Source organism: Dryobates pubescens, chromosome 12, assembly GCF_014839835.1.
Source record: "Dryobates pubescens isolate bDryPub1 chromosome 12, bDryPub1.pri, whole genome shotgun sequence".
NCBI lineage: Eukaryota > Metazoa > Chordata > Aves > Piciformes > Picidae > Dryobates > Dryobates pubescens.
The window spans coordinates 5,320,684-5,347,026 of record NC_071623.1 but is presented as its reverse complement, the minus strand read 5'-3'; the positions used below and the strand labels follow the sequence as shown (position 1 = coordinate 5,347,026).

The 26,343-nt window shown below is 56.5% G+C and overlaps 1 protein-coding gene across 1 annotated transcript; it reads right to left on the bottom strand.

Annotated features, from left to right (window-relative positions):
• Positions 1 to 20,530: 20,530 nt before the first annotated feature.
• Positions 20,531 to 24,274, bottom strand: BEND2 (BEN domain containing 2). The gene is made up of 3 exons (XM_054165986.1): positions 24,252 to 24,274; positions 21,908 to 22,111; positions 20,531 to 20,988 (listed from the first exon to the last, which is right to left on the bottom strand). The coding sequence occupies exons 1-3, from the start codon at positions 24,253 to 24,255 to the stop codon at positions 20,753 to 20,755; spliced, it is 444 nt and encodes a 147-aa protein (XP_054021961.1). The 5' UTR covers positions 24,256 to 24,274; the 3' UTR covers positions 20,531 to 20,752.
• Positions 24,275 to 26,343: the final 2,069 nt, after the last annotated feature.

The following is a 26,343-nucleotide window of genomic DNA, read 5'->3' as shown; positions in this document are numbered from 1 at the left end:
GTTGGGTTGGACTTGATGATTTTGGAGGTGTCTTCCAACCTGGTTGATTCTGTGAAGGACTGGAGCAGAGAGACAGCTCTGCCCCCTGCCCTGAGTGCAGTGCAGCTCTCCTCCTTCCTTCGCTGAGTGAGGTCTGCTGCACACAGTTCACTGGGAACACCTACAGCCCACAGCAGTCTAAGGAATGGCTGGAATTCCACCCTCAGAGGAGTCCTTAGGACATAATAAGTTTTTCAGATGACAGAAGGGACTCTGGCTGCTTCTCATCCTCCTGGCAGAAAAGAGAAGAATTGATGTGTTTTGCAAATCAGAGGCGGGGGGATGTCCCTCTTCCCTCCATCTCAGCTCATGTGGTGCTGGGGCTTCAAGCCCTACCAGGTGAGAAACACACAATTAGGATCTAAAAGGCCCTTTGAACAGGAGGCTTGGGCTAGACAAGCTGCAGAGATGCTGTCACACCTCGGCGACCCCAGGAGCTGGGGAAGAAGTGCAGAGTGCTGCTGCCAGATAGGTGCCACAGCTTTGGGGTCCTAATGCCACTGTTCATAGGGGAGTCATGGAAGCACAGAATCAAAGAGTCATAGAATGGGTTGGGTTGGAAGGGAGCTCCAAAGGGCATCCACTCCAGCCCCCTGCACCCAGCAGGGACATCCTCCAGCAGAGCAGGTTGCTCACAGCCTTCTCCAGCCTCACCTTCAACAGCTCCAGCCATGGAGCCTCAGCTCCCTCCCTGGGCAACCTGTGGCAGTGTGGCAGCAGCCTCCTGGGGCAGAACTTGTTCCTCACAGCCAATCTCCATCTGCTCTGCTCTCCTTTCAAACCCTTGCCCCTGCTGCTGTCCCTGAAGGCCTTTGGGCACAGTCCCTCTGCAGCCTCCTGGTAGCCCCTTCAGGTCCTGGAAGGTCATTATTAGGTCTCCCACACCACCAAAGCACATCAGACCCCTGGCCCAGGAGGAAAAGGTGATGCATCTCTCCCACAGAAGCTGTTGTACCATTCTTTGCTTATTGTTTTTTTGCCTCCCTATTATATGAGTGGTAATTAAGGGAGGTGAGGAGAAAGTTCTTCCCAGAGAGAGTTGTTGGCCATGGGAATGTGCTGCCCAGGGAGGTGGTGGAGTCATCATCCCCAGAGGTGTTCAAGAGGGGATTGGATGTGGCACTTGGTGCCATGGTCTAGTAGTCATGAGGTGTTGGGTGAGAGGTTGGACTTGATGATCTTTGAGGTCTCTTCCAACCTTATTGATTCTATGATTCTATGACAAGGAATTAGCTTAAGCCAGAGCTGGCTTAAATATTTTACAAGGGGAACAAACAGACCTTCAAAGTCACACTGACACTTCTAGCTCCACTCCTTGCAGTGTGTGCTGAGGCTTTGCACCAGCAATGGGACTGCTGCTGCCTTTGGCTTCTGTGATCCTGTGATCCTGTGATCCTGTGATGCTGTGATCCTGTGATGCTGTGATTCTATGACTCTGTGATTCTGTGATTCTCTGACTCTCTGATTCTCTGATTCCATGAGAGGTCTGGAGCCCAGCCCTGTGAGGAGAGGCTGAGGGAGCTGGGGTTGCTTAGCCTGGAGAAGAGGAGGCTCAGGGGAGACCTCCTTGCTCTCTACAACTCCCTGAAGGGAGGTTGGAGCCAGGTGGGGGTTGGTCTCTTCTGCCAGGCAGCCAGCCTCAGAACAAGAGGACACAGTCTCAAGCTGTGCCAGGGGAGATTCAGGCTGGATGTTAGGATGATGATCTTCCCAGCAAGAGAGACTGGCCATTGGAATGTGCTGCCCAGAGAGGCTGTGGAGTCTCCTTGTGTGGAGGCATTGCAAAGCCAGCTGGATGTGTTGCTGTGGGAGCTGCCCTGGGTGCTCCTGCTCTGGCAGGGGGCTTGGATTGGATGCTCTCTGGAGCTCCCTTCCACCCTCTAATGCACTGTGTGATACTGTGAGGAACAAACATCTTAGAGATGGCTCCCCCAGCCAAGGTCTCAACAGGTAAGAGGCTCACACCACCACACATGAGCCCTAGGTACTCCTGAAGCCACAATGCCCCTGCAGCCCCAGCTGCTGCCCAGCACAGGGTGAATTTCCTGGCAGCTGGCAGAGTTTGCTGCAAGCAAACCCAAACAACATTTCCTGCCCTCCCTTCCCCACTTTCCCAAGCCAAGTGTGATGGAACAAAATACCTTTGGAGGCCAGAGCTGGCAGCCACCCCCCAGATGCTTTACATTCACCATGCCATCTGTGTTCTGTTTTCTTGTTAAGAGGCTTCTGTAACAGGTTTTGGTTTATTATTACCTTCTGCAACCAGAAACAACAGCCAGGAAGTGGTGTTGGTGCAGAGCAAGGAGAGAATCATGGAATGGTCAGGGTTGGAAGGGACCTCAAGGAGCAGCCAGTCCCAACCCCCCTGCCACGGCCAGGGACACCTCACACTGCAGCAGGTTGCTCACAGCCACAGCCAGCCTGGCTGCAAACACCTCCAGGCAGGAGGCTTCCACCACCTCCCTGGGCAACCTCTGCCAGGCTCTCACCACCCTCCTGGGCAACAACTTCTTCCTCACATCCAAGCTGATTCTCCCCACTTCCAGTTTCCTTCCACTCTCCCCAGTCCTATCACTACCTAACACCCTAAAAACTCCCTCCCCAGTGAGCCCCCTTAAGACACTGGATGGCTCTCCACACACCTCTGCCCCTGTTCTCAGCACTATTTAGGCCACACCTGTCCAGTTCTGGGCTCCTCAGTTTAGGAAAGATGCTGAGCTGCTGAAAGGTGTCCAGAGAGGGGCAACGAAGCTGGGGAGGGGTCTGGAGCACAGCCCTGGGAGGAGAGGCTGAGGGAGCTGGGGTTGCTTAGCCTGCAGAAGAGGAGGCTCAGGGGAGACCTTCTTGCTCTCTGCAACTCCCTGAAGGGAGGTTAGAGCCAGGTGGGGGTTGGGCTCTTCTCCCAGGCAGCCAGCCTCAGAACAAGAGGACACAGTCTCAAGCTGTGCCAGGGGAGGTTTAGGCTGGAGGTGAGGAAGAAATTCTACACAGAGAGAGAGATTGGCCATTGGAATGTGCTGCCCAGGGAGGTGGTGGAGTCCCCATCCCTGGAGGTGTTTAGGAGAAGACTTGATAGGGTGCTTGGTTTCGTGGTTTAGTTGATTAGATGGTGTTGGGTGATAGGTTGGATGTGATGATCTCAAAGGTCTCTTCCAACCTGGTCTGGTCTGGTCTACCCTACCCTACCCTACCCTACCCTACCCTATCCTATCCTATCCTATCCTATCCTATCCTATCCTATCCTATCCTATCCTATCCTACCCTACCCTACCCTATCCTATCCCATCCTATCCAAGCCTATCCTATCTTACCCTATCCTATCCAAGCCTATCCAATCCTACCCTATCCATCACAAGTCACTCCCCCTCCCCAGGGGCAGGTTCTGCTGATTATTGCTTGATTAGGGCACCCCCAGCTCTGTGAAAGGAAGGCTGATGGTCTGCCTCAAGCCTTCAAAAGCAGATAAAGTGCAGGAGTTAAGGGTTGGGAAGGAAGGAAGACTCCTGGAAGCAGCAGCAGCAGCATCACCACACAGCCACCTGTGTAAGTAGCTTTGGGTTTTGCAGCCTGAGACTGTTAAGAGCTGCAGCTGCACGCAGAGGTATTTCTGCGGAGCTCAGCTCATCCGGAGAGGTTTCTGCAAGCCACAAGGACCTGCCTGCCGCTGCCTTTAGTCCCAGATTGTGGTCGGTGCCGTTGGGCTCGCTGCCGAGCAGCCTTCCCGCGGGAATCGGTGGCATGGGGTTGGGAGGATGGACGGGGGGGGAGCGCTCCAAGGGGCGTGTGCCAGGAGCACCTCCTTCACCAGGCGAGCTGGGGGGGAGGGGAGGGGGGTTTGGGTACTCTCTCTTTCTGATCTGAAATAGGGTTTGGGGTTTTGTATATATCTATCTATATATATATAGCATAGAAGATACTTTATTCATCTAATCAGAATTAAGAACTGAAACCTTAACACAGAGGGCTCCTGGAATCCATAGCAGCAGGGGTTAGGTTGGAAGGGGCCTTAAAAGATCGTCAGCACGAAGGGTCGTGAGGTAGAAAAGACCTCACAGGTTGATATTGCCGACCCTTCCCCTCCACCCGCTCCGTCCCTCCCCTCAACCCCTCTCCGGTCCCCTCTTCCCTCCGCCCTCCCCCCTCGACCCCCCTCCGGTCCCCTCCTCCCTGCTTCCCCCCCCCCCTCGACCCCCCTCCGGTCCCCTCCTCCCTGCTTCCCCCCCCCTCGACCCCCCCTCCGGTCCCCTTCTCCCTGCTTACCCCCCCCTCGACCCCCCTCCGGTCCCCTTCTCCCTGCTTACCCCCCTCCGGTCCCCTCCTCCCTCCTTTCCTCCCCTCCTCCCCTCCTCCTCCCTCAACCCCTCTCCGGTCCCCCCTCCTGCCGACGCTTCCCCTCGACCCGCTCCAGTCCCCCATTCCCCTTCCCCTCGACCTCCTCTGGTCTGTCCCTTCTTGTTGCCCTCCCCCCCTCTCCTCCCCCGCCGCCGCCGCCGCCTTCCTCTTGCCCCGCTCCGGTCGCACACTCCCACCCGCCCCAACCATTCCTCTTGTCCCCTCCCCCACCCATCCCCGACCCTTCCTCTCGACCCCCTCCAGCCCCCGACAACCTGCCGGCTGTAGTCGATATCCATTGCCCCAGAGCCCCATCCCCAGCTCTAAAGGCAGAGCTCTGGATGGCACACTTCACTGTCAGCCCCCTGCCCGCCCTCAGCTGGGATATCCCATCATAATCCTGGGCACAGCTCTCAGCCCATCCATAAAGTTCACAGCAGATCAGTGGTAAGTGATGAACCACTTTATAAGCCAGAAGGGGGAAATAACTTCTCACAGGAGGTTAGGGGTTGGAAGGGACCCCTGGAGAGCTTCCAGTCCAAGCCCCCTGCCAGGGCAGGAGCAGAGAATCCAGCACAGGTCACACAGGAGCACAGCCAGACAGGGCTGGGAAGGCTCCAGAGAAGGAGACTCCACAACCTCTCTGGGCAGCCTGCTCCAGGGCTCAATGTGCTTCAGCCAGGGTTGAGCATCATGGGGCTGGTTCCAGGGGCAAGGAAAGGGGAGAGATGGACAGGAGAGTTGGGAAGCAGAGAGGAGAATGGGCTGGCAGTTGGTTTTGCAGCTCTCACATGAGCTGCAGGGACTGCCTGGACTTGGAGCAGCTAGGAGAGAAGCCCTTCAAAATCTCCAGCACAGGTGGAGGGGATAGGGACTTGCTGTGGCCCCCATGGCACATCACAGGAGCTTGCACAGGAGCACAGCCAGACAGGGCTGGAAAGGCTCCAGAGAAGGAGACTCCACAACCTCTCTGGGCAGCCTGCTCCAGGGCTCTGGGAGCCTCACAGGGAAGAAGTTCCTCCTCCTGTTGAGCTGGAACCTCCTGTGCTGCAGTTTGTAGCCATTGCCCCTTGGCCTATCCCAGGGTGCAGCTGAGCAGAGCCTGTCCCTGTCCCCTCCCTCCTGACCCCCAGCCCTCAGCTATTGATAGACATTGATCAGATCCCCTCTCAGCCTTCTCCTCTCCAGACTAACCACCCCCAGGGCTCTCAGCCTCTCCTCCCCAGGCAGTCTCCAGTCCCTTCAGCATCCTTGCAGCCCTCCCTTGGACTCTCTCCAGCAGATCCCTGTCCCTCCTGACCTGGGGAGCCCAGAGCTGGATGCACTATTCCAGGGGAGGTCTCAGAGGGGGAGGAGAACCCCAGTGTCCCCTCCCCAGGTCTCAAGGATGCAAACTTTGCTGCCTGAGTGGTCCCAGGGCTGTGTTTGTGGCTATCTACAGCTGCTTCTTCATGGAGCAAGCGATCCAAGTGCTAAGCCCAAGCACTCTGCTTCCAAGTGCAGGGCTTGCAACGTGTGTCTGACTGCAGGAGACATTCCCAGACCTGCTCTTGTAAGGCCTCTGTCTGGGGAGAGATTCCAACACATGATTTTGCTTAAGACACTTTGTTCCAGATGCCAGAGAGAGAGTGTTTTGGGGTGGGTTTTTTAGTGTAGCTCAGCTATTTGTTAGTCTGGATGGACACCAGCAGCAGTCCAGCAGCAAGCAGGAACGTGGCCCTTCAGAGTCTGACAGCAAAGCAGTGCTCAAACACAACCCAGATTGCTGCCTTGCAATGCATGCATCCAAGCTTTCCCTCCCCAGTGTCAGCAGAGAGCTCCAGGTCGAGCCACGCTGCACAGGCTCATAGAATGGTTTAGGTTGGAAGGGTCCTTGAAGAGAATCATAGACTGCTTGGAAGCATTTGTCTTCAAAACACCTCTTGACCACCCAGCCCCTCCTCCCAGGCTCCCACCTGCTTTGCTCAGGACTCCTCCTGCTTTGGTTCCCTCTGGAATGCTTGCACTGACTTTGCTTTCCCCACATGCCTGACCATGTGTAGACAGAATCACAGAAGTGCCAGGGTTGGAAGGGACCTCAAGGAGCAGCCAGTCCCAACCCCCCTGCCATGGCCAGGGACACCTCACACTGCAGCAGGTTGCTCACAGCCACAGCCAGCCTGGCTGCAAACACCTCCAGGCAGGAGGCTTCCACCACCTCCCTGGGCAACCTCTGCCAGGCTCTCACCACCCTCCTGGGCAACAACTTCTTCCTCACAGCCAAGCTCAATCTCCCCACTTCTAGTTTTGCTTCATCCCCCCCAGTCCTATCACTCCCTGACCCCCTCAGAAGTCCCTCCCCAGCTTTCTTGGAGCCCCCTGCAGACCCTGGAAGGCCACCAGAAGGTCTCCTCAGAGCCTTCTCCTCTCCAGCCTGCACAACCCCAGCTCCCTCAGTCTGTCCTCACAGCAGAGCAGCTCCAGCCCTCTGATCATCCTCATGGCCCTTCTCTGGACACCTTCCAGCACCTCCAGACCCTTCCTGGCACAGAGGCTCCAGAGCTGGCCCCAGAGCTCCAGCTGTGGTCTCAGCAGAGTGGAGCAGAGGGGCAGAATCCCCTCCCTGGCCCTGCTGGCCACACTTCTCTTGCTGCAGCCCAGGCTCTGCTTGGCTCTCTGGGCTGCAAGTGCTCCCTGCTGGCTCCTGTGGAGCTTCTCCTCCCCCAGCACCCCCAAGTCCTTTCCTTCAGGGCTGCTCTGCAGTCAGTCCCTGCCCAGCCTGGATCAGTGCCTGGGATGGAGCACTCTAGGCTGTGTTGTGCTTCTTTCTCATGTGGAGTATTTGAACTCTTCATCATGCAACAGCTGTGACTTGCACATTCCTTGGGCTCTGTCTCTGCATTCCTCAGCACAGGTCTGTTTTGCACAGCACTAGTTCCAGACTGGGACCTGGACAGACTGCAGAGGAGAGTCTCAGGAGCTTCAGTCTGTCCTCATAGCAGAGCAGCTCCAGCCCTCTGCTCATCCTCGTGGCCCTTGTCTGGACACCTTCCAGCACCTCCAGATCCTTCCTGGCATAGAGGCTCCAGACCTGGCCCCAGAGCTCCAGCTGTGGTCTCACTGCAGGCTCTGCTGGGGTGTTGTGTGGGGCTGCTTGCTGAGCCAGAGGGCTGGATGCTTTGATTCTTCTTCTTCCCCTTTCTGTCCTTCATTATTCTTTTATTCCCCCTTCAAACTGATGGTTGGGCTTCCCTGGAGAAAGCTTTGCAGGAGCAGGGCTGCAGACAGGGAAGGCATCAAAGCAGGTTAGTGGTAAGAGGGTGGTGGCTTCCCCCAGGAGAGCTGCACCCCGTCCGAAGAGCCCAGCAGAAACGCTGCCAGGGCCACCTCCAGGCAGCTGAGTTGGCACATGTCTGCAAGGTGGAGGCCACAGGTGGGCAACAGAGCTCAGGAACACCTCTTGGAGGGGACAGGGCAGGGCTGTGCAGTGCTTCAAAAGCAAGCATAAGGCGAGTCCAGCGGAGAGGAGCCAAGAGAGAATGGCTTGGGTTGGAAGGGACCTCCAAAGGGCATCCACTCCAAGCCCCTCTGCAGTCAGCAGGGACATCCTCCACCAGAGCAGGCTGCTAAGAGCCTGACCTCGAATGTCTCCAGGGATGGGGCCCCAACCACCTCCCTGGCAACCTGTTCCAGTGCTCCACCACTCTCCTGGTGCAGAAGTTGTTCCTCACACCCGATCTCAATCTGCACTGCTCTAGTTTGAAGCCATTGCCTCTCATCCTGTCCCTGCAGGCCTTTGCAAACAGTCCCTCTCCATCCTTCTTGTAGTCCCTTTTGGATACTGGAAGGCTGCTCTTACAACTCCCTGGAGCCTTCTTGTAGCCCCTCGGGTACTGGAAGGCTGCTCTTGGGTCTCCCTGGAGCCTCCTTGCAGCCCCTCAGGTACTGGAAAGCTGCTCTTAGGTCTCCCTGGAGCCTCCTTGCAGCCCCTCGGGTACTGGAAGGCTGCTCTTGGGTCTCCCTGGAGCCTCCTTGCAGCCCCTCGGGTACTGGAAGGCTGCTCTTGGGTCTCCCTGGAGCCTCCTTGCAGCCCCTCGGGTACTGGAAGGCTGCTCTTGGGTCTCCCTGGAGCCTCCTTGCAGCCCCTCAGGTACTGGAAGGCTGCTCTTAGGTCTCCCTGGAGCCTCCTTGCAGCCCCTCAGGTACTGGAAGGCTGCTCTTGGGTCTCCTCAGAGCCTCCTTGCAGCCCCTCAGGTACTGGAAGGCTGCTCTTGGGTCTCCTCAGAGCCTCCTTGTAGCCCCTGCAGGTACTGGAAGGCTGCTCTTAGGTCTCCCTGGAGCCTCCTTGCAGCCCCTCAGGTACTGGAAGGCTGCTCTTAGGTCTCCCTGGAGCCTCCTTGCAGCCCCTCAGGTACTGGAAGGCTGCTCTTGGGTCTCCTCAGAGCCTCCTTGCAGCCCCTCAGGTACTGGAAGGCTGCTCTTGGGTCTCCTCAGAGCCTCCTTGTAGCCCCTGCAGGTACTGGAAGGCTGCTCTTAGGTCTCCCTGGAGCCTTCTTGTAGCCCCTCAGGTACTGGAAGGCTGCTCTTGGGTCTCCTCAGAGCCTCCTTGCAGCCCCTCAGGTACTGGAAGGCTGCTCTTGGGTCTCCTCAGAGCCTCCTCTTCTCCATGCTGAACAGCCAAGGCTGAGGTGCCAAGCAGAGAGGCTGAGCTTGGCTGCAGCCTGGTTGCCAGGGTGGAAGGAGCAATGCCTGAGCTGCCCTGCAGGGTTGGTGCAGGGACTGGGAAGGCACTGGGCTGAACCAGCCCCTCTTGAGCGCGGATCTGTGGCTTGCCAGAGCAGCAAAGCCCCTTCCCACGGGCTCCTTGGCTTCCAGCAGCGCTCCCTGAGAGCTCCACCACACACGTGGCTGTGTGCTGTGATGCCTCCCTGCTTGTTTGAGTTCCCTGTGCCCCGGGTGAGTGCTGGGAATGGGGAGCAGCTGTGTGCCCAAGAGCTGAGCGAGGAGCTGAGCCTTCCCTGGAGCACCAGGGAAAAACCACTGCAAGCCCCCAGCTTGAAACGACCTGCTCCATAGCAGGGCACCGTTTAAGCTCCCTTCTTTTTGTTTCCCCCTTCAGGACACACCTCATTAACTGCTAATCAGCTCAAGCTTCAGAAAGCCCTCAGCAGTCTTCTCAGGTTCCAGAAATGCAGGCAAGAAACAAAGTCTTCCCCCCGCCCCCCCCTTTTAATTCCCCCTCCCCACTTTGGCAATGGTAAAGGGGTCCCAGAGGTGTCCTCCAGGTGCTGCACACCAACCCATGCTGTGCTGGATGGGCTTGGCCTGGGTTCTATTGGCCTCACCCCAAGCCCCTCCAGGCTGGCAAACAGAGCAGTTCCATGGGGCCTGGGGAGCTGAGCTGAGAGCCCTGCTAGAGCTCTCCTGCTCCCAGGGGGTCTGGGCAAGGGGGATGCAGGCTCAGGGTTGGGGGGCAGAGCACCCTGCAGCTGCTCTGGCTGGGGTGGGGTGTGGAGGAAGGCTGGATGGGAGTGAGCTGACTTTCAGAGACACATGGAATGGAATGGAATGGAATGGAATAGAATAGAATTAACCAGAGTGGAAGAGACCTTGGAGATCATTGAGTCCAACCTATCACCCAACACCATCTAATCAACTAAACCTCCCCTCCCCTCCTTTCTCTCCCCTCCCCTCCTTTCTCTCCCCTCCCCTCCTTTCTCTCCCCTCCCCTCCTTTCTCTCCCCTCCCCTCCTTTCTCTCCCCTCCCCTCCTTTCTCTCCCCTCCCCTCCTTTCTCTCCCCTCCCCTCCTTTCTCTCCCCTCCCCTCCTTCTCCCTCCCTCCTTCTCTCCCTCCCTCCTTTCTCTCCCCTCCCCTCCTTTCTCTCCCCTCCCCTCCTTTCTCTCCCCTCCCCTCCTTTCTCTCCCCTCCCCTCCTTTCTCTCCCCTCCCCTCCTTTCTCTCCCCTCCCCTCCTTTCTCTCCCCTCCCCTCCTTTCTCTCCCCTCCCCTCCTTTCTCTCCCCTCCCCTCCTTTCTCTCCCCTCCCCTCCTTTCTCTCCCCTCCCCTCCTTTCTCTCCCCTCCCCTCCTTTCTCTCCCCTCCCCTCCTTTCTCTCCCCTCCCCTCCTTTCTCTCCCCTCCCCTCCTTTCTCTCCCCTCCCCTCCTTTCTCTCCCCTCCCCTCCTTTCTCTCCCCTCCCCTCCTTTCTCTCCCCTCCCCTCCTTTCTCTCCCCTCCCCTCCTTTCTCTCCCCTCCCCTCCTTTCTCTCCCCTCCCCTCCTTTCTCTCCCCTCCCCTCCTTTCTCTCCCCTCCCCTCCTTTCTCTCCCCTCCCCTCCTTTCTCTCCCCTCCCCTCCTTTCTCTCCCCTCCCCTCCTTTCTCTCCCCTCCCCTCCTTTCTCTCCCCTCCCCTCCTTTCTCTCCCCTCCCCTCCTTTCTCTCCCCTCCCCTCCTTTCTCTCCCCTCCCCTCCTTTCTCTCCCCTCCCCTCCTTTCTCTCCCCTCCCCTCCTTTCTCTCCCCTCCCCTCCTTTCTCTCCCCTCCCCTCCTTTCTCTCCCCTCCCCTCCTTTCTCTCCCCTCCCCTCCTTTCTCTCCCCTCCCCTCCTTTCTCTCCCCTCCCCTCCTTTCTCTCCCCTCCCCTCCTTTCTCTCCCCTCCCCTCCTTTCTCTCCCCTCCCCTCCTTTCTCTCCCCTCCCCTCAACACTGAAAGCCAGGAAGGCTCTTTACCCCTGCAGAAGAGGTGGGCAGCCAAGGCTGATTCACACCACAGCCTCTCCAGTCAGAATGAGGATCAGAAGTTCTTCAGCAGAGAAGGATGAGAGGGTGGTGAGACTCTGGCACAGGCTGCCCAGGGAGGCTGTGGCTGCCTCCTGCCTGGGGGTGTGGAAGGCCAGGCTGGATGAGGCTGAGTCTAGCTCAGAGGTGTCCCTGGGCATGGTGGAGGAGGAGCTGAGCTCTGAGGTCCCTTCCAACCTGAGCCACTCTGTGATTCCTCCACTTCAGTTCTGGCTCAGGCACAGCTCAGGCAGCAGGGGACTGTGTCCACCCTGCCCTGTTGGGTAGGCTTTGCCTTGGAGCCTGGGGCAGGGTATTGGAGCCTGTGGGGGTGTTGGAGCCTGGGGTGGTGGTTTCCCAGGCTGCCTGAAAGGAGCTCAGGGCCTGCCCCAGAGCCTGGAGTGTTCTTGCTGTTGAAATACAGGGCTTTTTTCCCCCCCTTCCTTCTTGCTTCTGCAATAAATCAAATCACTTGGCTGTTGTCTCAATTCTTCACCCTTCAACAACTCATTCTGAGCGGGAGGGGGTTGTGTATGATCAATGGAAGGCTCTTAATCGGCGCTGCCAGCAGTGCTGCTTTGATTTTCAGGCTCCCATTGATTAATGCAAATGGATCTGGGGCTGGGTTTGGGCTGTGCCCAGCGCTGCCTGCAGCCTGGGAGGGTGAGCAGCTCCAGAGCACTCCATGCATCACCCTGGACAGGGTGGGACTGAGCCCCGGGGGAAGGGACATGGTCATGGGATCAGAGAATCCCAGAGGGCTTTGGGGTGGAAGGGAGCTCCAAAGCTCACCCAGCCCAACCCCCTGCACCCAGCAGGGACATCTTCCACCAGAGCAGGCTGCTCACAGCCTTCTCCAGCCTCACCTTCAACAGCTCCAGCCATGGAGCCTCAGCTCCCTCCCTGGGCAACCTGTGGCAGTGTGGCAGCAGCCTCCTGGGGCAGAACTTGTTCCTCACAGCCAATCTCCATCTGCTCTGCTCTCCTTTCAAACCCTTGCCCCTGCTGCTGTCCCTGCAGGCCTTTGGGCACAGTCCCTCTGCAGCTCTCCTGCAGAGCAGAGGGGCAGGATCCTGTCTCTCCAGCTCTGGCCACACTGCTTTGGATGCAGCCCAGGCTGCCCTTGGCCTTCTGTGCAGCCAGTGCCCATTGCTGCTCCATTCCCCACCCAACACTCACTGAACCCCCTGCAGGAGCCCAAACAGTGTACTGAGGCTGAAGGGCTCTAAGTAAGCCTACAATGAGGACAGTCCTCCCTCCCCTTCCTTCCCCTCCCCTCCTTCCTCCCTCCTTCATTCCTTCCCCTCCCCTCCTTCCTCCCTCCTTCATTCCTTCCCCTCCCCTCCTTCCTCCCCTCCTTCATTCCTTCCCCTCCCCTCCTCCCTCCCTTGTGTCCCTCCTCTGGAGCCTCTCCATCAGGTCCATGTCCTTCCTGTGCTGAGGGCTCCAGAGCTGCCCCCAGCCCTGCAGCTGAGGTCTCCCCAGAGCAGAGCAGAGGGGCAGGATCCTCTCTCTCCAGCTCTGGCCACACTGCTTTGGATGCAGCCCAGGCTGCCCTTGGCCTCCTGTGCTGCCAGTGCCCCTTGCTGCCTCCTGCCCAGCTTCTCCCCCACCAGCACCCCCAGGACCTTTTCTGCAGGGGCTTGCTGTGGATCATCTCTGGAGGTCCCTTCCAACCCAAACCCTTCTGGGCAATGCCCAAAGAGCAGCCTGTGGGGCAAGCTGACTGTCCCCCCACCACCCCACTGCTCAGGCTCCTCACCCCTGCTGAGCAGAGGCAGCAGGGCAGGCAAGGAAGGAGCCTCCTGCCCCTTTTTTTTCCCCTCCCTCCCTCCCTCCCTCCCTCTCCCTGAACCACAGACCCTGCTTGCAAGAAATATTTCAGCCACAACTCAGGCAGTCCAGAAGCTCTGGGGCAGCTTTCCCTGTAAAATAACTTTATTCCTAACACCACAATACTGCACTTCTCTTTGACACCCCCAACTCCCATCCCTCAGGGCTCCAGGTGAGGTCTCCCCTCGGGCAGAGCAAAGCAGAGTGCCAGCATCACCTCTGTGGCTCTGCCAGCAGTGAACCTTTGGCTGCAGCCCAGGTGCCTTGCTTTAGTTGATGAGATGGTGTTGGATGAGAGGTTGGACACTCCATGATCTCAAAGGTCTTTTCTAAGCTGGTTAATTCTCTCCTCTTCTTTCCAAACAGAAGCTTGGAGGTGCTTCCTTTGCCCTTTCCAGAGCTGTTTTTTTTCCACCCCCCCTCTCTCACAGCAAAATTCTGGCCCACAGCTTGTTGGAGGCTGTGTCCTCCTCAGTATAGTTTCAGTCCCAGCCCCAATGTGGTGCAGAGGATGAGAAAGGAATAAAAGTGTTCCTCCTTAATTCCCATCCCCCCCCCCCTTTCTTCTTTAACCCCAGAACAATTATTTTGTGTGTGTAGCTCTTCCAGCTCAAAGGCCCCACTAAAGCTCAGCTGAAATCTGTGCTCTCAGGCTCAGCTCCCCACCAACTGTTCTTGGTTTCATGCAAAACAAAACCCAAGAGCAAACCCCCCCCAAAGAGGCACCAGGGACTCGGCCTCCGCTATTGTTCTCCCATCTCTGCTGCGAGGCAGGAGGAGCCCCTTGGGCACTACAAACCACCACTCACTCACATGGCTTTGCTTCAACCACAGCTCTCCCAGCTGCCCCTCCCAGCCTGGCAGAAGACAGAAGCAGCCAAAACCTAAAAGGGCTCTGTTTTCAACCCCCCCACCCCCCCAAAGTGCTTCTCTGCAGTCAGGTGTGCTGGGGAGCTGGGAAAGCACAGAAGCTGTCTGGTTTCTCCCACTGATTCCATTCCAACACAGAGATGTCCCTGGTTGCTTCAGGCACTCCAAGTGCTTCACCAGGGCATTGCTGTCTGCTGAAAGTTTTCCTCCCCTGATCATGGCTCAGTGACTTTCCCAGAGGTGTGCTCAGCCCACTCGAACCGTGGCTCAGCAGCCTCCACCCCTGTGCAAGGCACAGGCTGCTGCAGCTTCTCATGGAGACCTCAGGGCCCTCTGGGATGCCTGCAGACCCCAATCCTCCCTTGTTTGAAGCATAGCACAGGTGAGGGATGACAGAACCACAGAACCTGCCTGGTTGGAAGTGACCTCCAAGCTCATCCAGTCCAGCCCTCAACCCAGCACTGCAGGGTCAGCACCAAATCATGTCCCCCAGCACCAGCTCCACACACTGCTGCAACACCCCCAGGGATGGGGACTCCAGCACTGCCCTGGGCAGAGCACTCCAGTGGCTGAGAGCCCTTCCAGGGAAGAAATATTTCCTGAGATCCAGCCTGAACCTCCCCTGGTGCAGCTTGGAACCATCTCCTCTGCTCCTGTCCCTTGTCACCCAGGAGCAGAGGCTGCCCCCTCCTCACTCCAACCTCAGTCTCCCCACTTCTAGTTTTGCTCCATCCCCCCCAGTCCTATCACTCCCTGACCCCCTCAAAAGTCCCTCCCCAGCTTTCTTGGAGCCCCCTGCAGATCCTGGAAGGCCACCAGAAGGTCTCCTGGGAGCCTTCTCCTCTCCAGCCTGCACAACCCCAACTGCCTCAGTCTGTCCTCACAGCAGAGCAGCTCCAGCCCTCTGCTCATCCTCATGGCCCTTCTCTGGGAACCTTCCAGCACCTCCAGACCCTTCCTGGCACAGAGGCTCCAGACCTGGCCCCAGAGCTCCAGCTGTGGTCTGGAGCAGGATGACACCTGATGACATAAAGCCTCCTGAGGGGATGCTGCTAGAAGGCTGTCAGCAGAAAGCAAAGAAGAGTTCCAAGTGTGCAGAGAGGGTTAGGGACTCCACATCTCAGCTCCTCTGCAGCTGGAGATGAGATGCATTTCCATTTGCTGCCCTGGCTGCAGACCAAACCTTTATTTAAGGGTGGGAAACACCCCCACCCCCAGCAAGCACCATAAAAAAGCCATTTCAAGGTGCTTCTGCCTTACAATGACTGTTTTTCATTCACACACCACCTCAGTCAACTGCTGCACTTCAAAGCCTACCTCCAGTCAGATTTGCAGTGCCAAAAGCCTTGCCAGAGAGGCAACATCCCCTGCTGTCCCCTTCTGAACCCTGCCAGGAAGAGCAGGGAAGATGTCCTCCTGGACATCCTGCAGCCCCAGGGTGCAGCTCTGGGAACACAGCATCAGCCAGGTTGGAAAAGACCTCGGAGATCATCAAGTCCAACCTATCACCTAATACCTAACACCTGACAACCAAACCATGGCACCAAGTGCCTCAGCCAGGCTCTTCCTAAACACCTCCAGGGATGGTGACTCCACCACCTCCCTGGGCAGCACATTCCCATGGCCAATCTCTCTTGCTGGGAAGAACTTCTTCCTAACACCCAGCCTGAACCTCCCCTGGCACAGCTTGAGACTCTGTCCTCTTGTTCTGGTGCTGGGTGCCTGGCTGAAAAGACCAACCCCCACCTGGCTACAACCTCCCTTCAGGGAGCTGTGGAGAGCAATGAGGACTGCCCTGAGCCTCCTCTTCTAGGAGGAGATGCAGAGGTGGGGGAGGGAAGATGATGTGCTTTATCACAGTCACAGAATCAACCAGGTTGGGAAAGACCTCAGAGGTCATCAAGTCCAAGCTGTGACCTAACACCCAACACCTCCTGACAACTAAACCATGGCTCCAAGTGTCACATCCAAGCCTTTGTTGAACACCTCCAGGGATGGGGACTCCACTACCTCCCTGGGCAGCACATCCCAAGGGCCAATCTCTCTTGCTGGGAAGAACTTTCTCCTCACCTCCAGCCTAAACCTCCCCTGGCACAACTTGAGACTGTGTCCTCTTGTTCTGGTGCTGCTTGCCTTGGGGAAGAGACCATTCCCCACCTGTCTACAACCTCCAGTCCTGTCTTGAAAGCCTCATGGCCTCCTCTGCCTGCTGCTGGTTCTGGAGTTCTTCTCCTCCTCCTCCTCCTCCTCAGTGGGGCTGACAGAGCAGCTGCCACCCTTGGAGCTTCATGCCAAGGAATCTGCTGAGGCTCTAAGAAAAGAGGATGTTGGTCCTGGTGTTCCCTCACCCACACACTTCATTACTCACATAAGGCTGTGCTAAAGGCTTTCAGATGCTGTTCCAGCTCACCAGAAATAGCAGCTCACAAACCCAAACTCAGTGTAGAGCATTTTTCAACAGAAAGCCTGAGCTTGAAAGGATAAAGCTCAGCTACACACGAAGCTTGATTGAGTCAGAGCTGCGTGGCTCTGTCAGGACATTCAGCCAGAGAGGTTTGCAGCTCCTCTGGAAGGCCCTCAGTAGGTGGTGCCACAGCCCTTCTGTCTCCCCAGGAGTGAGCAAGAGTCTGACCTGGAGATATTCAGCATAAGACTCAACCTGGTCTAGCTGGGGCTGTCCCTGCTGACTGAGGGGAGGTCACACTGGATCAGCTCTGGAGGTCCCTTATGGCCTGGACCATTCCACAGAATCAACCAGGTTGGAAAAGACCTCAGAGATCATCAAGTCCAACCTATTACCTAACACCTCCTGACAACTAAACCATGGCTCCAAGGGCCACATCCAGGCTCTTCCTAAACACCTCCAGGGATGGTGACTCCACCACCTCCCTGGGCAGCACATCCCCATGGCCAATCTCTCTTGCTGGGAAGAACTTCCTCCTCACCTCCAGCCTGAACTTCCCCTGGCACAGCTTGAGACTGTGTCCTCTTGTTCTGGGGCTGGCTGCCTGGCAGAAGAGACCAACCCCCACCTGGCTACAACCTCCCTTCTTGTAGAGAACAAGAAGGTCTCCCCTGAGCCTCCTCTTCTGCAGGCTAAGCAACCCCAGCTCCCTCAGCCTCTCCTCCCAGGGCTGTGCTCCAGACCCCTCCCCAGCTTTGTTGCCCTTCTCTGGACACCTTCCAGCAGCTCAACATCTTTCCTAACCTGAGGGGCCCAGAACTGGACACAGGACTCAAGGGGTGGCCTCAGCAGTGCTGAGCACAGGGCACAAGGACTTCCCTGCTCCTGCTGGCCACACTCTTCCTGATCCAGGCCAGGATGCCCTTGGCCTCCACAGCCTTCTTGTAGTCCCTTCAGGTCCTGGCAGGCTGCTCTGAGATGTGCCTGGAGCCTTCTCTTCTGCAGGCTGAACAGCCCCAGCTGCCTCAGCCTTACCTCAGAGCAAAGCTGTTCCATGTGGTCCATGTCCTTCCTGTGCTGAGGGCTCCAGAGCTGGCCCCAGCCCTGCAGCTGAGGTCTCCCCAGAGCAGAGCAGAGGGGCAGGATCCTCTCTCTCCAGCTCTGGCCACACTGCTTTGGATGCAGCCCAGGCTGCCCTTTGCCTTCTGTCCAGCTTCTCCCTCACCAGCACCCCCAAGACCTTTTCTGCAGGGGCTTGCTGTGGATGATCTCTGGAGGTCCCTTCCAACCCAAACCCTTCTGGGCAATGCCCAAAGAGCAGCTGTGGGGCAAGCTGACTGTCCCCCCACCACCCCACTGCTCAGGCTCCTCACCCCTGCTGAGCAGAGGCAGCAGGGCAGGCAAGGAAGGAGCCTCCTGCCCCTTTTTTTTTCCCCTCCCTCCCTCCCTCTCCCTGAACCACAGACCCTGCTTGCAAGAAATATTTCAGCCACAACTCAGGCAGTCCAGAAGCTCTGGGGCAGCTTTCTCTGTAAAATAACTTTATTCCTAACACCAAAATACTGCACTTCTCTGTTACAAAACTTAGCCCCCCAACCCCCTCCCCCCCAAAATAATTACCAACAAAAGAACAAGCCTTTGAAACAGAACCAAGAGAACTCTTTCTACTTTGCCTTCAATTCTTCACTTGTCCATCTGGGAGCTACAGGTGTGCAGCACACTAGAATCTCTCAGTGCTGCAATAAATACAGCATCCTAGCAGCCAAACCTGGGAAGGGCAGGGAAAAGGATCCAGCAAACTGCTGGGGAAAGAAATGAGTGTAAGAGAAGTCAGCATTTGTGGCTTTCTCTGGGGTCTGGAAGTGGGGAAGAATCTGCACACAAGGAAGTTCTGGGCATTGGCCAAGAGGGATTGGAGAGGAGAGGAGCAGCAGGGCTGGGCAGCAGGGAAGCTGAAACCCCCAAATGCCAAGCAGGAAGGGAGCTTCAGCCTGGAACCCTGGGGAGGGCCTCTGCAGGGAAGGGGCAGGGCAGACTTCAATCACTGATTTATTACCTGCTAAGGTCACTGCATGAGGTGCTGAAGGCCAGCCTGCCTCAAGCCTTGAGCAGCCTGGGCTGGTGGGAGGTGTCCCTGCCCGTGGCAAGCGGGTTGGAGTTGGGTGACCTTCAAGGTCCCTTCCAACCTAAACCATTCTATGGATCTGAGAATCACAGAACTGTCAGGGCTGGAAGGGAGCTCAAGGAGAGGAGCAGCCAGTCCCAACCCCCTGCCATGGCCAGGGACACCTCACACTGCAGCAGGTTGCTCACAGCCACAGCCAGCCTGGCTGCAAACACCTCCAGGCAGGAGGCTTCCACCACCTCCCTGGGCAACCTCTGCCAGGCTCTCACCACCCTCCTGGGCAACAACTTCTTCCTCACATCCAAGCTCAATCTCCCCACTTCTAGTTTTGCTCCATCCCCCCTAAGCCCTATCACTCCCTGACCCCCTCAAAAGTCCCTCTCCAGCTTTCTTGGAGCCTCCTTCAGATCCTGAAAGGCCACAAGAAGGTCTTCTGGGAGCCTTCTCTCCAGACTGAACAACCTTCAAACCCAAACCATTCTCTGAATCCCTAAATGCAGCCAACACTTCCTCTCATGGAAGCAACCCCACCAGGAGACAACTGAACTCCCCCAGGCAACAGAGGAGTCACACAACCAAAAACCCCAAACATTAACCTGTGATCAGCTACTGCTGCTGAATTGCAACTCACAACTGAAACTGAGGGCTGTGTGAAGCTCCCTGTGAGGCCAGGCTGAGGCAGCTGGGGCTTGGAGCAGAGGAGCCTGAGGGCTGCCCTCAGTGCTGGGGCTGAAGATGTGCAGGGCAGTGTGGGGAGGAGGCAGCCAGGCTCTGCTGAGGGCTGTGCAAGGCCAGCCCAAGGGGCACTGGGTGGCAGCTGGAGCAGAGGAGGTGGCAGGGGAAGAGGAGGGAAAGCTTTTTGGCTGGGAGGGTGGCAGAGGGCTGGAGCAGGCTGGCCAGAGAGGCTGTGGAGTCTCCTTGTGTGGAGGCATTGCAAAGCCAGCTGGATGTGTTGCTGTGGGAGCTGCCCTGGGGGCTCCTGCTCTGGCAGGGGGCTTGGCCTGGCTGCTCTCTGGAGCTGCCTTCCAGCCCCTGGCACTCTGTGATTGTTCTCTGCCTGTTTCCCTATGCTACAACAAAGGCTTCTACAGGAAGCCATCAGTGAGGAAGGGAAGTTGTTACCTAGCTGTGAGCACACCTAGTTCTAGTTCATGTTTCTGAATTGGGTATTTCTGCTTAAAATATTCAATGGCCAAAGCAAATTGAATTCCTCCAAGAAGCAGCATTCCTTCCTCCCCACACTTCTATCTGCTTCTGCTGAGCTGATGCACAGTGCCCCTTTCTTCATCAGATTTATCTTCCACAGTCAAGCAGCCCTGAGCTGCCAGCCAGGGAGACAAGGGAAGCCAGAGCAGGGAGCCAGGAGATGCCACTCAGGGAGCCCCGAGCGGCCAGGTCAGGGAGCCATGAAAAGCAGTCAGGAAGACACGAGTGGCCAGGTCAGGGAGCCCTGAAACACCAGGGCAGGGAGCCCTGAGCGGCCAGACCTGGGAGCCATGAGAAGCCAGTCAGGGAGACACGAGATGCCAGACCTGGGAGCCCCAAGAAGCCAGTCAGGGAGCCATGAGAAGCCAGATAGGGAGCCCCGAGAGGCCAGACCTGGGAGCCCCGGAAGCCCCGAGCAGCCAGACTAGGAAGCCATGAGAAGCCAGTCAGGGAGACCAGGGAGCCATGAGAAGCCAGTCAGGGAGACCTGGGAGCCCTGAGAAGCCAGTCAGGGAGACCTGGGAGCCCTGAGAAGCCAGACCTGGGAGCCATGAGAAGCCAGTCAGGGAGACCAGGGAGCCCCGAGTGGCCAGAGCTGGGAGCCATGAGAAGCCAGACAAGGAGCCCCGAGTGGCCAGAGCTGGGAGCCCCGAGTGGCCAGAGCTGGGAGCCATGAGAAGCAGTCAGGGAGCCCTGAGGGGCCAGACCTGGGAGCCATGAGAAGCAGTCAGGAAGCCCCGAGGGGCCAGACCTGGGAGCCCCAAGGGGCCAGACCTGGGAGCCATGAGAAGCAGTCAGGAAGCCCTGAGCGGCCAGACCAGGGAGTCTGGCTGGACTGGCTGGCCAGGTAGCCCCCAGGAGCCAGCCAGGGAACCATGAGGAGCAGTCAAGGAGCCCTGTGCCCCAGCCAGGGAGCCCCAAGCAGCCAGCCAGAGAGCCATGAGCAGTAGATACCTCTAGTGGAGGGCTCATAGCAATGCTACAGGAAACAGTGGAAGGTACTTCTGAGGAGCACAAATGCCACTCCTAGGAGGAGTTAGCAGCAGACTCAGGGAACCCTAACTTTGGCCTGATGAAAGAATAGCTTAGTGCTGCTGGAAGCTCAGTGTCGGACACACAAGTCCAGGTCAGAGCCTTGCAGGGAGGACTTGTAACAACCAGCTGAAGGCAGATTGGAGCCAGAGGGTGGAGAGCTTCAGTCTGTGAGGTTGATAGTGTCACTCTGAAATGGTTTCAGCAGTGCAGGGCCCTGGGCAGGACTCCTGAACCTGCTCAGTGGTGCTGCCAGGGCCTTCCAGTGGATGCCAGCTGTGGCCTTCTTGTAGTCGTGCCTGAGGCTGCGGATGGTGCTGTTGATGGCAGCCACGCAGGCCTTCCAGTCATAGCCTGTCTCCTTCAGGTCAAAGGAAGGGAAATTCTCCTGAAGGAAGTCTGAAACCAAACACAGAGAGAGCACTCAGCCAGCAATCCTTCAGGCAAGCTGCATTCTCTGGGTGTGTGCAAGGAAGCACAAACAAGTGCAGGCCACCAAGGCAGGAACAGCCTCTCCCATGCTAGGACAAGGGGCAGGGTGCTCACAGCCTTCTCCAGCCTCACCTTGGACAGCTCCAGCCATGGAGCCTCAGCTCCCTCCCTGGGCAACCTGTGGCAGTGTTGCAGCAGCCTCCTGGGGCAGAACTTGTTCCTCACAGCCAATCTCCATCTGCTCTGCTCTCCTTTCAAACCCTTGCCCCTGGTGCTGTCCCTGCAGGCCTTTGGGCACAGTCCCTCTGCAGCCTTCTTGGAGCCCCTTCAGGTCCTGGCAGGCTGCTGTGAGGTCTGCCTGGAGCCTTCTCTTCTGCAGGCTGAACACCCCCAGCTCCCTCAGCCTGTGCTCACAGCAGAGCTGCTCCAGCCCTTGGATCATCTCTGTGTCCCTCCTCTGGGGCCTCTCCATCAGGTCCATGTCCTTCCTGTGCTGAGGGCTCCAGAGCTGGCCCCAGCCCTGCAGCTGAGGTCTCCCCAGCGCAGAGCAGAGGGGCAGGATCCTCTCTCTCCAGCTCTGGCCATGCTGCTTTGGATGCAGCCCAGGCTGCCCTTGGCCTTCTGTGCTGCCAGTGTCCACTGCCTAGCTCCTACTAGCCAGGTTTATGACCTGTAAACCACCTTGAGCTGCTCAACCACCATTTCCCCTGCTTCCTCTCAGCTTGCTGCAGGCTTGCACCAAACCCCTACCACAGCATCCTGCCAGCCTCAGGCCGCTGCAGCTCCAGGCTCTGCCCGCGGGACGCAAAGCGGATCGCTGCCCCTCACCCCTGCCCCCTCCCTGCCTAGGCTACCCTTTGAGCAGTGGTTTTTTTCCCCTCCTTACCCCTGAGAGCATTGATCTTGTTGGAGTCCAGAGGGCTCATGCCACGTTCCAGGTTGCCATAGACATTGCTCCTCACCAGCACCTCCTCGGTGAACATGTGGCGGATCAGGAAGCGAGCGGAGAGCTCCGGCCGCGACTTCCCCTTGGCCACGTAGATGACCGAGAAGGGCAACTGCACCTTGCGCCAGGGACTGCCCAGGAAGTCTGAGGGCATGGCAGAGAGGGAGAGACAGACACACTGCACTTACTCAGAGGCTTGGAAGTGGTAAAAGCTGCACACAAGGACGTTCTTGCCATTTGCAAGAGGGATTGGATAGAAGAGCAGCAGGGCTGGGCAGCAAGGAAAGCAGAGAACCCCAAATGCAAAGCAGCAAGGGAGCTTCAGTCTGGAACCCTGGGGAGGGCTCAGAGAGGGAGAGACAGATTGAACTTATTCAGAGGTTTGGAAGTGGTAAAATCTGCACACAAGGAAGTTCTTGGCATTAGCCAGAAGAGGAGCAGCAGGGCTGGGCAGCAGGGAAGCACAGAACCCCAAATGCAAAGCAGCAAGGGAGCTTCAGTCTGGAACCTTGAGGAGGCCTCAGAGAGGGAGAGACACAGAGAGACTGCAGTTATTCAGAGGCCTGGAAGTGGTAAAATCTGCACACAAGGAAGTTCTTGCCATTTGCAAGAGGGATTGGATAGAAGAGGAGCAGCAGAGCTGGGCAGCAGGAAAGCAGAGAACCCCAAATGCAAAGCAGCAAGGGAGCTTCAGTCTGGAACCCTGGGGGGGGCTCATAGAGGGAGAGACAGAGAGAGATTGAATGTATTCAGAGATTCAGGTCCTCCTATGAGGACAGACTGAGGGAGTTGGGGTTGTGCAGGCTGGAGAGGAGAAGGCTCCCAGGAGACCTTCTTGTGGCCTTTCAGGATCTGAAGGGGGCTCCAAGAAAGCTGGGGAGGGACTTTTGAGGGGGTCAGGGAGGGATAGGACCTGGGGGGGATGGAACAAAACTAGAAGTGGGGAGATTGAGCTTGGATGTGAGGAAGAAGTTGTTGCCCATGAGGGTGGTGAGAGCCTGGCAGAGGTTGCCCAGGGAGGTGGTGGAAGCCTCCTGCCTGGAGGTGTTTGCAGCCAGGCTGGCTGTGGCTGTGAGCAACCTGCTGCAGTGTGAGGTGTCCCTGGCCATGGCAGGATGGTTGGCACTGGCTGCTCCTTGAGGCCCCTCCCAGCCCTGACAATTCTGTGATTCTATGATTAAGGCCCTCCCTGGGTGTGTGTGCTCCTGGTTGATCCCAGGAGCAGCCTGCTCTAGGGGAGGGTGTAACATTTGCTTTCATTTGCAAAGGGATCTCCAGGATCCTCTGTAGCAGAATATAGGTCAGGGCTCCCAAAGAATACCAATGATGTACAGCAAATGATGCTATTGATGGCTCAGTGTCAGGCTCCCAGGCATTAGATCTGCATGATTGTGAAGCACTAATCATTTCTATGCATTTCCATTCTGCTGATGTGTGGTGACTACAGCAGGCAGCAAATGGGCACTGGCAGCACAGAAGGCCAAGGGCAGCCTGGGCTGCATCCAAAGCAGTGTGGCCAGAGCTGGAGAGAGAGGATCCTGCCCCTCTGCTCTGCTCTGGGGAGACCTCAGCTGCAGGGCTGGGGCCAGCTCTGGAGCCCTCAGCACAGGACAGACATGGACCTGATGGAGAGGCTCCAGAGGAGGCCACAAAGATGATCAGAGGGTTGGAGAACCTCCTTCCTGGAACAGAGGCTCCAGAACTGGCCCCAGAGCTCCAGCTGTGGGCTCAGCAGAGTGGAGCAGAGGGGCAGAATCCCCTTCCTGGCCCTGCTGGCCACACTTCTCTTGCTGCAGCCCAGGCTCTGCTTGGCTCTCTGGGCTGCAAGTGCTCCCTGCTGGCTCCTGTGGAGCTTCTCCTCCCCCAGCACCCCCAAGGCCTTTCCTTCAGGGCTGCTCTGCAGCCAGTCCCTGCCCTGCCTGTATCAGTGCCTGGGATTGCCCTGACCCAGCTGCAGGACCTTGCCCTTGGTCTTGTTGAACCTCATGAGGTTGTCATGGGCCCAACTCTGCAGCCTGTCCAGTTCCCTCGGGATGGATCCCTTCCCTCCAGCCTGCTGCTGCACCACACAGCTTGGTGCCATCAGCAAACCAGCTGAGGGTGCCCTCAGTGCCACTGTCCATGGCACCAACAAAGATGTTAAACAAGCCTGGAGGAGGAACAGGATTCCCACAGCCCAGCAAATCCCTTTGCCACACGATTCCACCTGCCCCTCAAGCCTCTCCTTGGCCATTACAAATGTTAAGACACACATGCAGCAGAAGGTGCAAATGTCTCAGCTTACCCATGGGTTCCAGAGGCTTCTGGACTGGAAGGCTGTGGAAAGCTTCGGGAAGCTTCTCCAGCCCTGCATTCTGTGCTGTCTCAGCTGTGATGCTGGAGATGTTCTCAGAGTTGTGAGAAGTGCCTTCCCCATCTGGGGATGTATCTGGGGCATCAGCCACTTTTTCCTTCCCTTCAGCTGCCTCCTGAAACATGAAAAGAGGTTAGCAGAGGCACTGGCAGAAGCCTACAACTCCTCTAATTAGAGGACCAGCTCATTTCTCCCTTCCTAGCAATTAGATCCCAGGTATTTGCAAGACAGTTACTCCTGAATTTCATTGTGAGAACCATGGCTGAAACAGAGCACACAATCATCAACCAGGATGAAAAGGACCTCAGAGATCATCAACTCCAACCTATCACCTAATACCTAACAACACAACCATGGCTCCAAGTGCCACATCCAGTCCTTTTATGAACACATCCATGGACAGTGACTCCTGCCTGGGCAGCACATCCCAATGGCTCTTTCTGGGAGGATCCTCAACAGTCACAAAGCAATTCAGCAGCAGAATGCTTCCAGTATGCAGAGAACCATAGAACGCTTTGGGTTGGAAGGGAGCTCCAAAGGGCATCTGTAAGAGGGGGTTTGATCCAAAGGAGAGAGGAGAACCTGTAGTTCTGCAGGGAGGGATGAATCAGATAATGGAGAATGTGCAAAAGGCTGCATGCCTGCAAATGATCTATGAAAGAGAACTAAAGCATCATTTTGAATCCCCCCTTTCTCTTCTGGTGGATGCAAACAGAATGACTCCTTTGATCAGGGGTCTCCCTGACCCTCTTAAAATAAGAGGTACCGAGCTCCAAAAGGAAATAGCTAATACCCCACTTTCTTCCAGGACATGGGAAGATTTGGGAAGGGAGTTATTAGATTATGCCAGGCAGTATAATATTCCTGAGGAAAGTAAAAAACCTCAAACTAGAGGCTTGAGACATGTGAAAATGATTCACCCACCAAGCCCCCAGGGCCACTTGCGCCGTATTCCTAGTAGGCACCTGGCCAGGGGCAGGGAACACTTGAATACCCGGCAATATTGGTGGGGGGTGGGTCAGAAGAAAGGTATTCCAAAAGAAGTGGTTGATGGGGTACCCACGAGGCAATTAGAAATCATTGTGAAATGCTGGCCTGAGCCTAAAAAGAGGGCTGAGGCCACTGCTCCTCTCTTTGTGAAACCATTTGGTGAGGGGAGGGGTATGCCCCCCAGGGAAACTAAGGGCTTCACTTCTCAGTGGTGAGTGGGGGGTGAAGCATGAGTCAGAAGATCCCCAAAAAAATCGTAGGTGGTTTGGGACAAAGCTTTTGTTTGTCTTTTTTGTTTGTGTTTAACTTGGCTTTGAGGGAACCTGAAACAATCAACGATACTTATAGGCCCATTCAAAGTAATTACGCGAGCTCTTTCAGGGACATCACCTGAGAGGGTGTCTGTATGGGAACCTCTGTATGGGAAGCTGGAAATACCAGTTTTGTGTGTTTTAAGGTTGTGTTTCTTATTTAAGTTCTAATGCTAAATATTACCTGTTATTTAAGTTCTAATGCTGAAGACTACCTGATGTATTGTCAGAAGGACTTGTCTTGTTACAATATAGAAGACCTCTCAAGTTTTGCATCACAGAAGACATCTCTTCAAGGACTGTACTTTCCATAGCCCCGCAGACCTTCAGATCTGGATGGAAGCTCTCACTTCAATTCCAAACTGAAGGACTGACGGGGTGGGGGTGGGGGTATGGGTTTGTTCTCTTGGCTTCCAGGAGGAACAAGGATGCTTTCACCTTGTGTAATTACCTGTTTTGTTCTATTTTGCTAGTATTGTTAATCTTTCACCTTGTGTAGTGTCCAATATGCAATTTGTGTCTAATGATGCAGCACAACAGATCTGTGCCATTAGCCAACCAAAACTTATGTCTACTGAAAAAAATTGTTTAAAACTTCTTTCCTTTCCTTTCTTTTCTCTCTTTCTTATCTTTGATTGACGGGGTGGTGTAAGAGTCTACTGCTGGTGTGACTCAACAAAGATAAAATCACTTGCTGCTTGCCCAGGCAGTACCAATCCTGG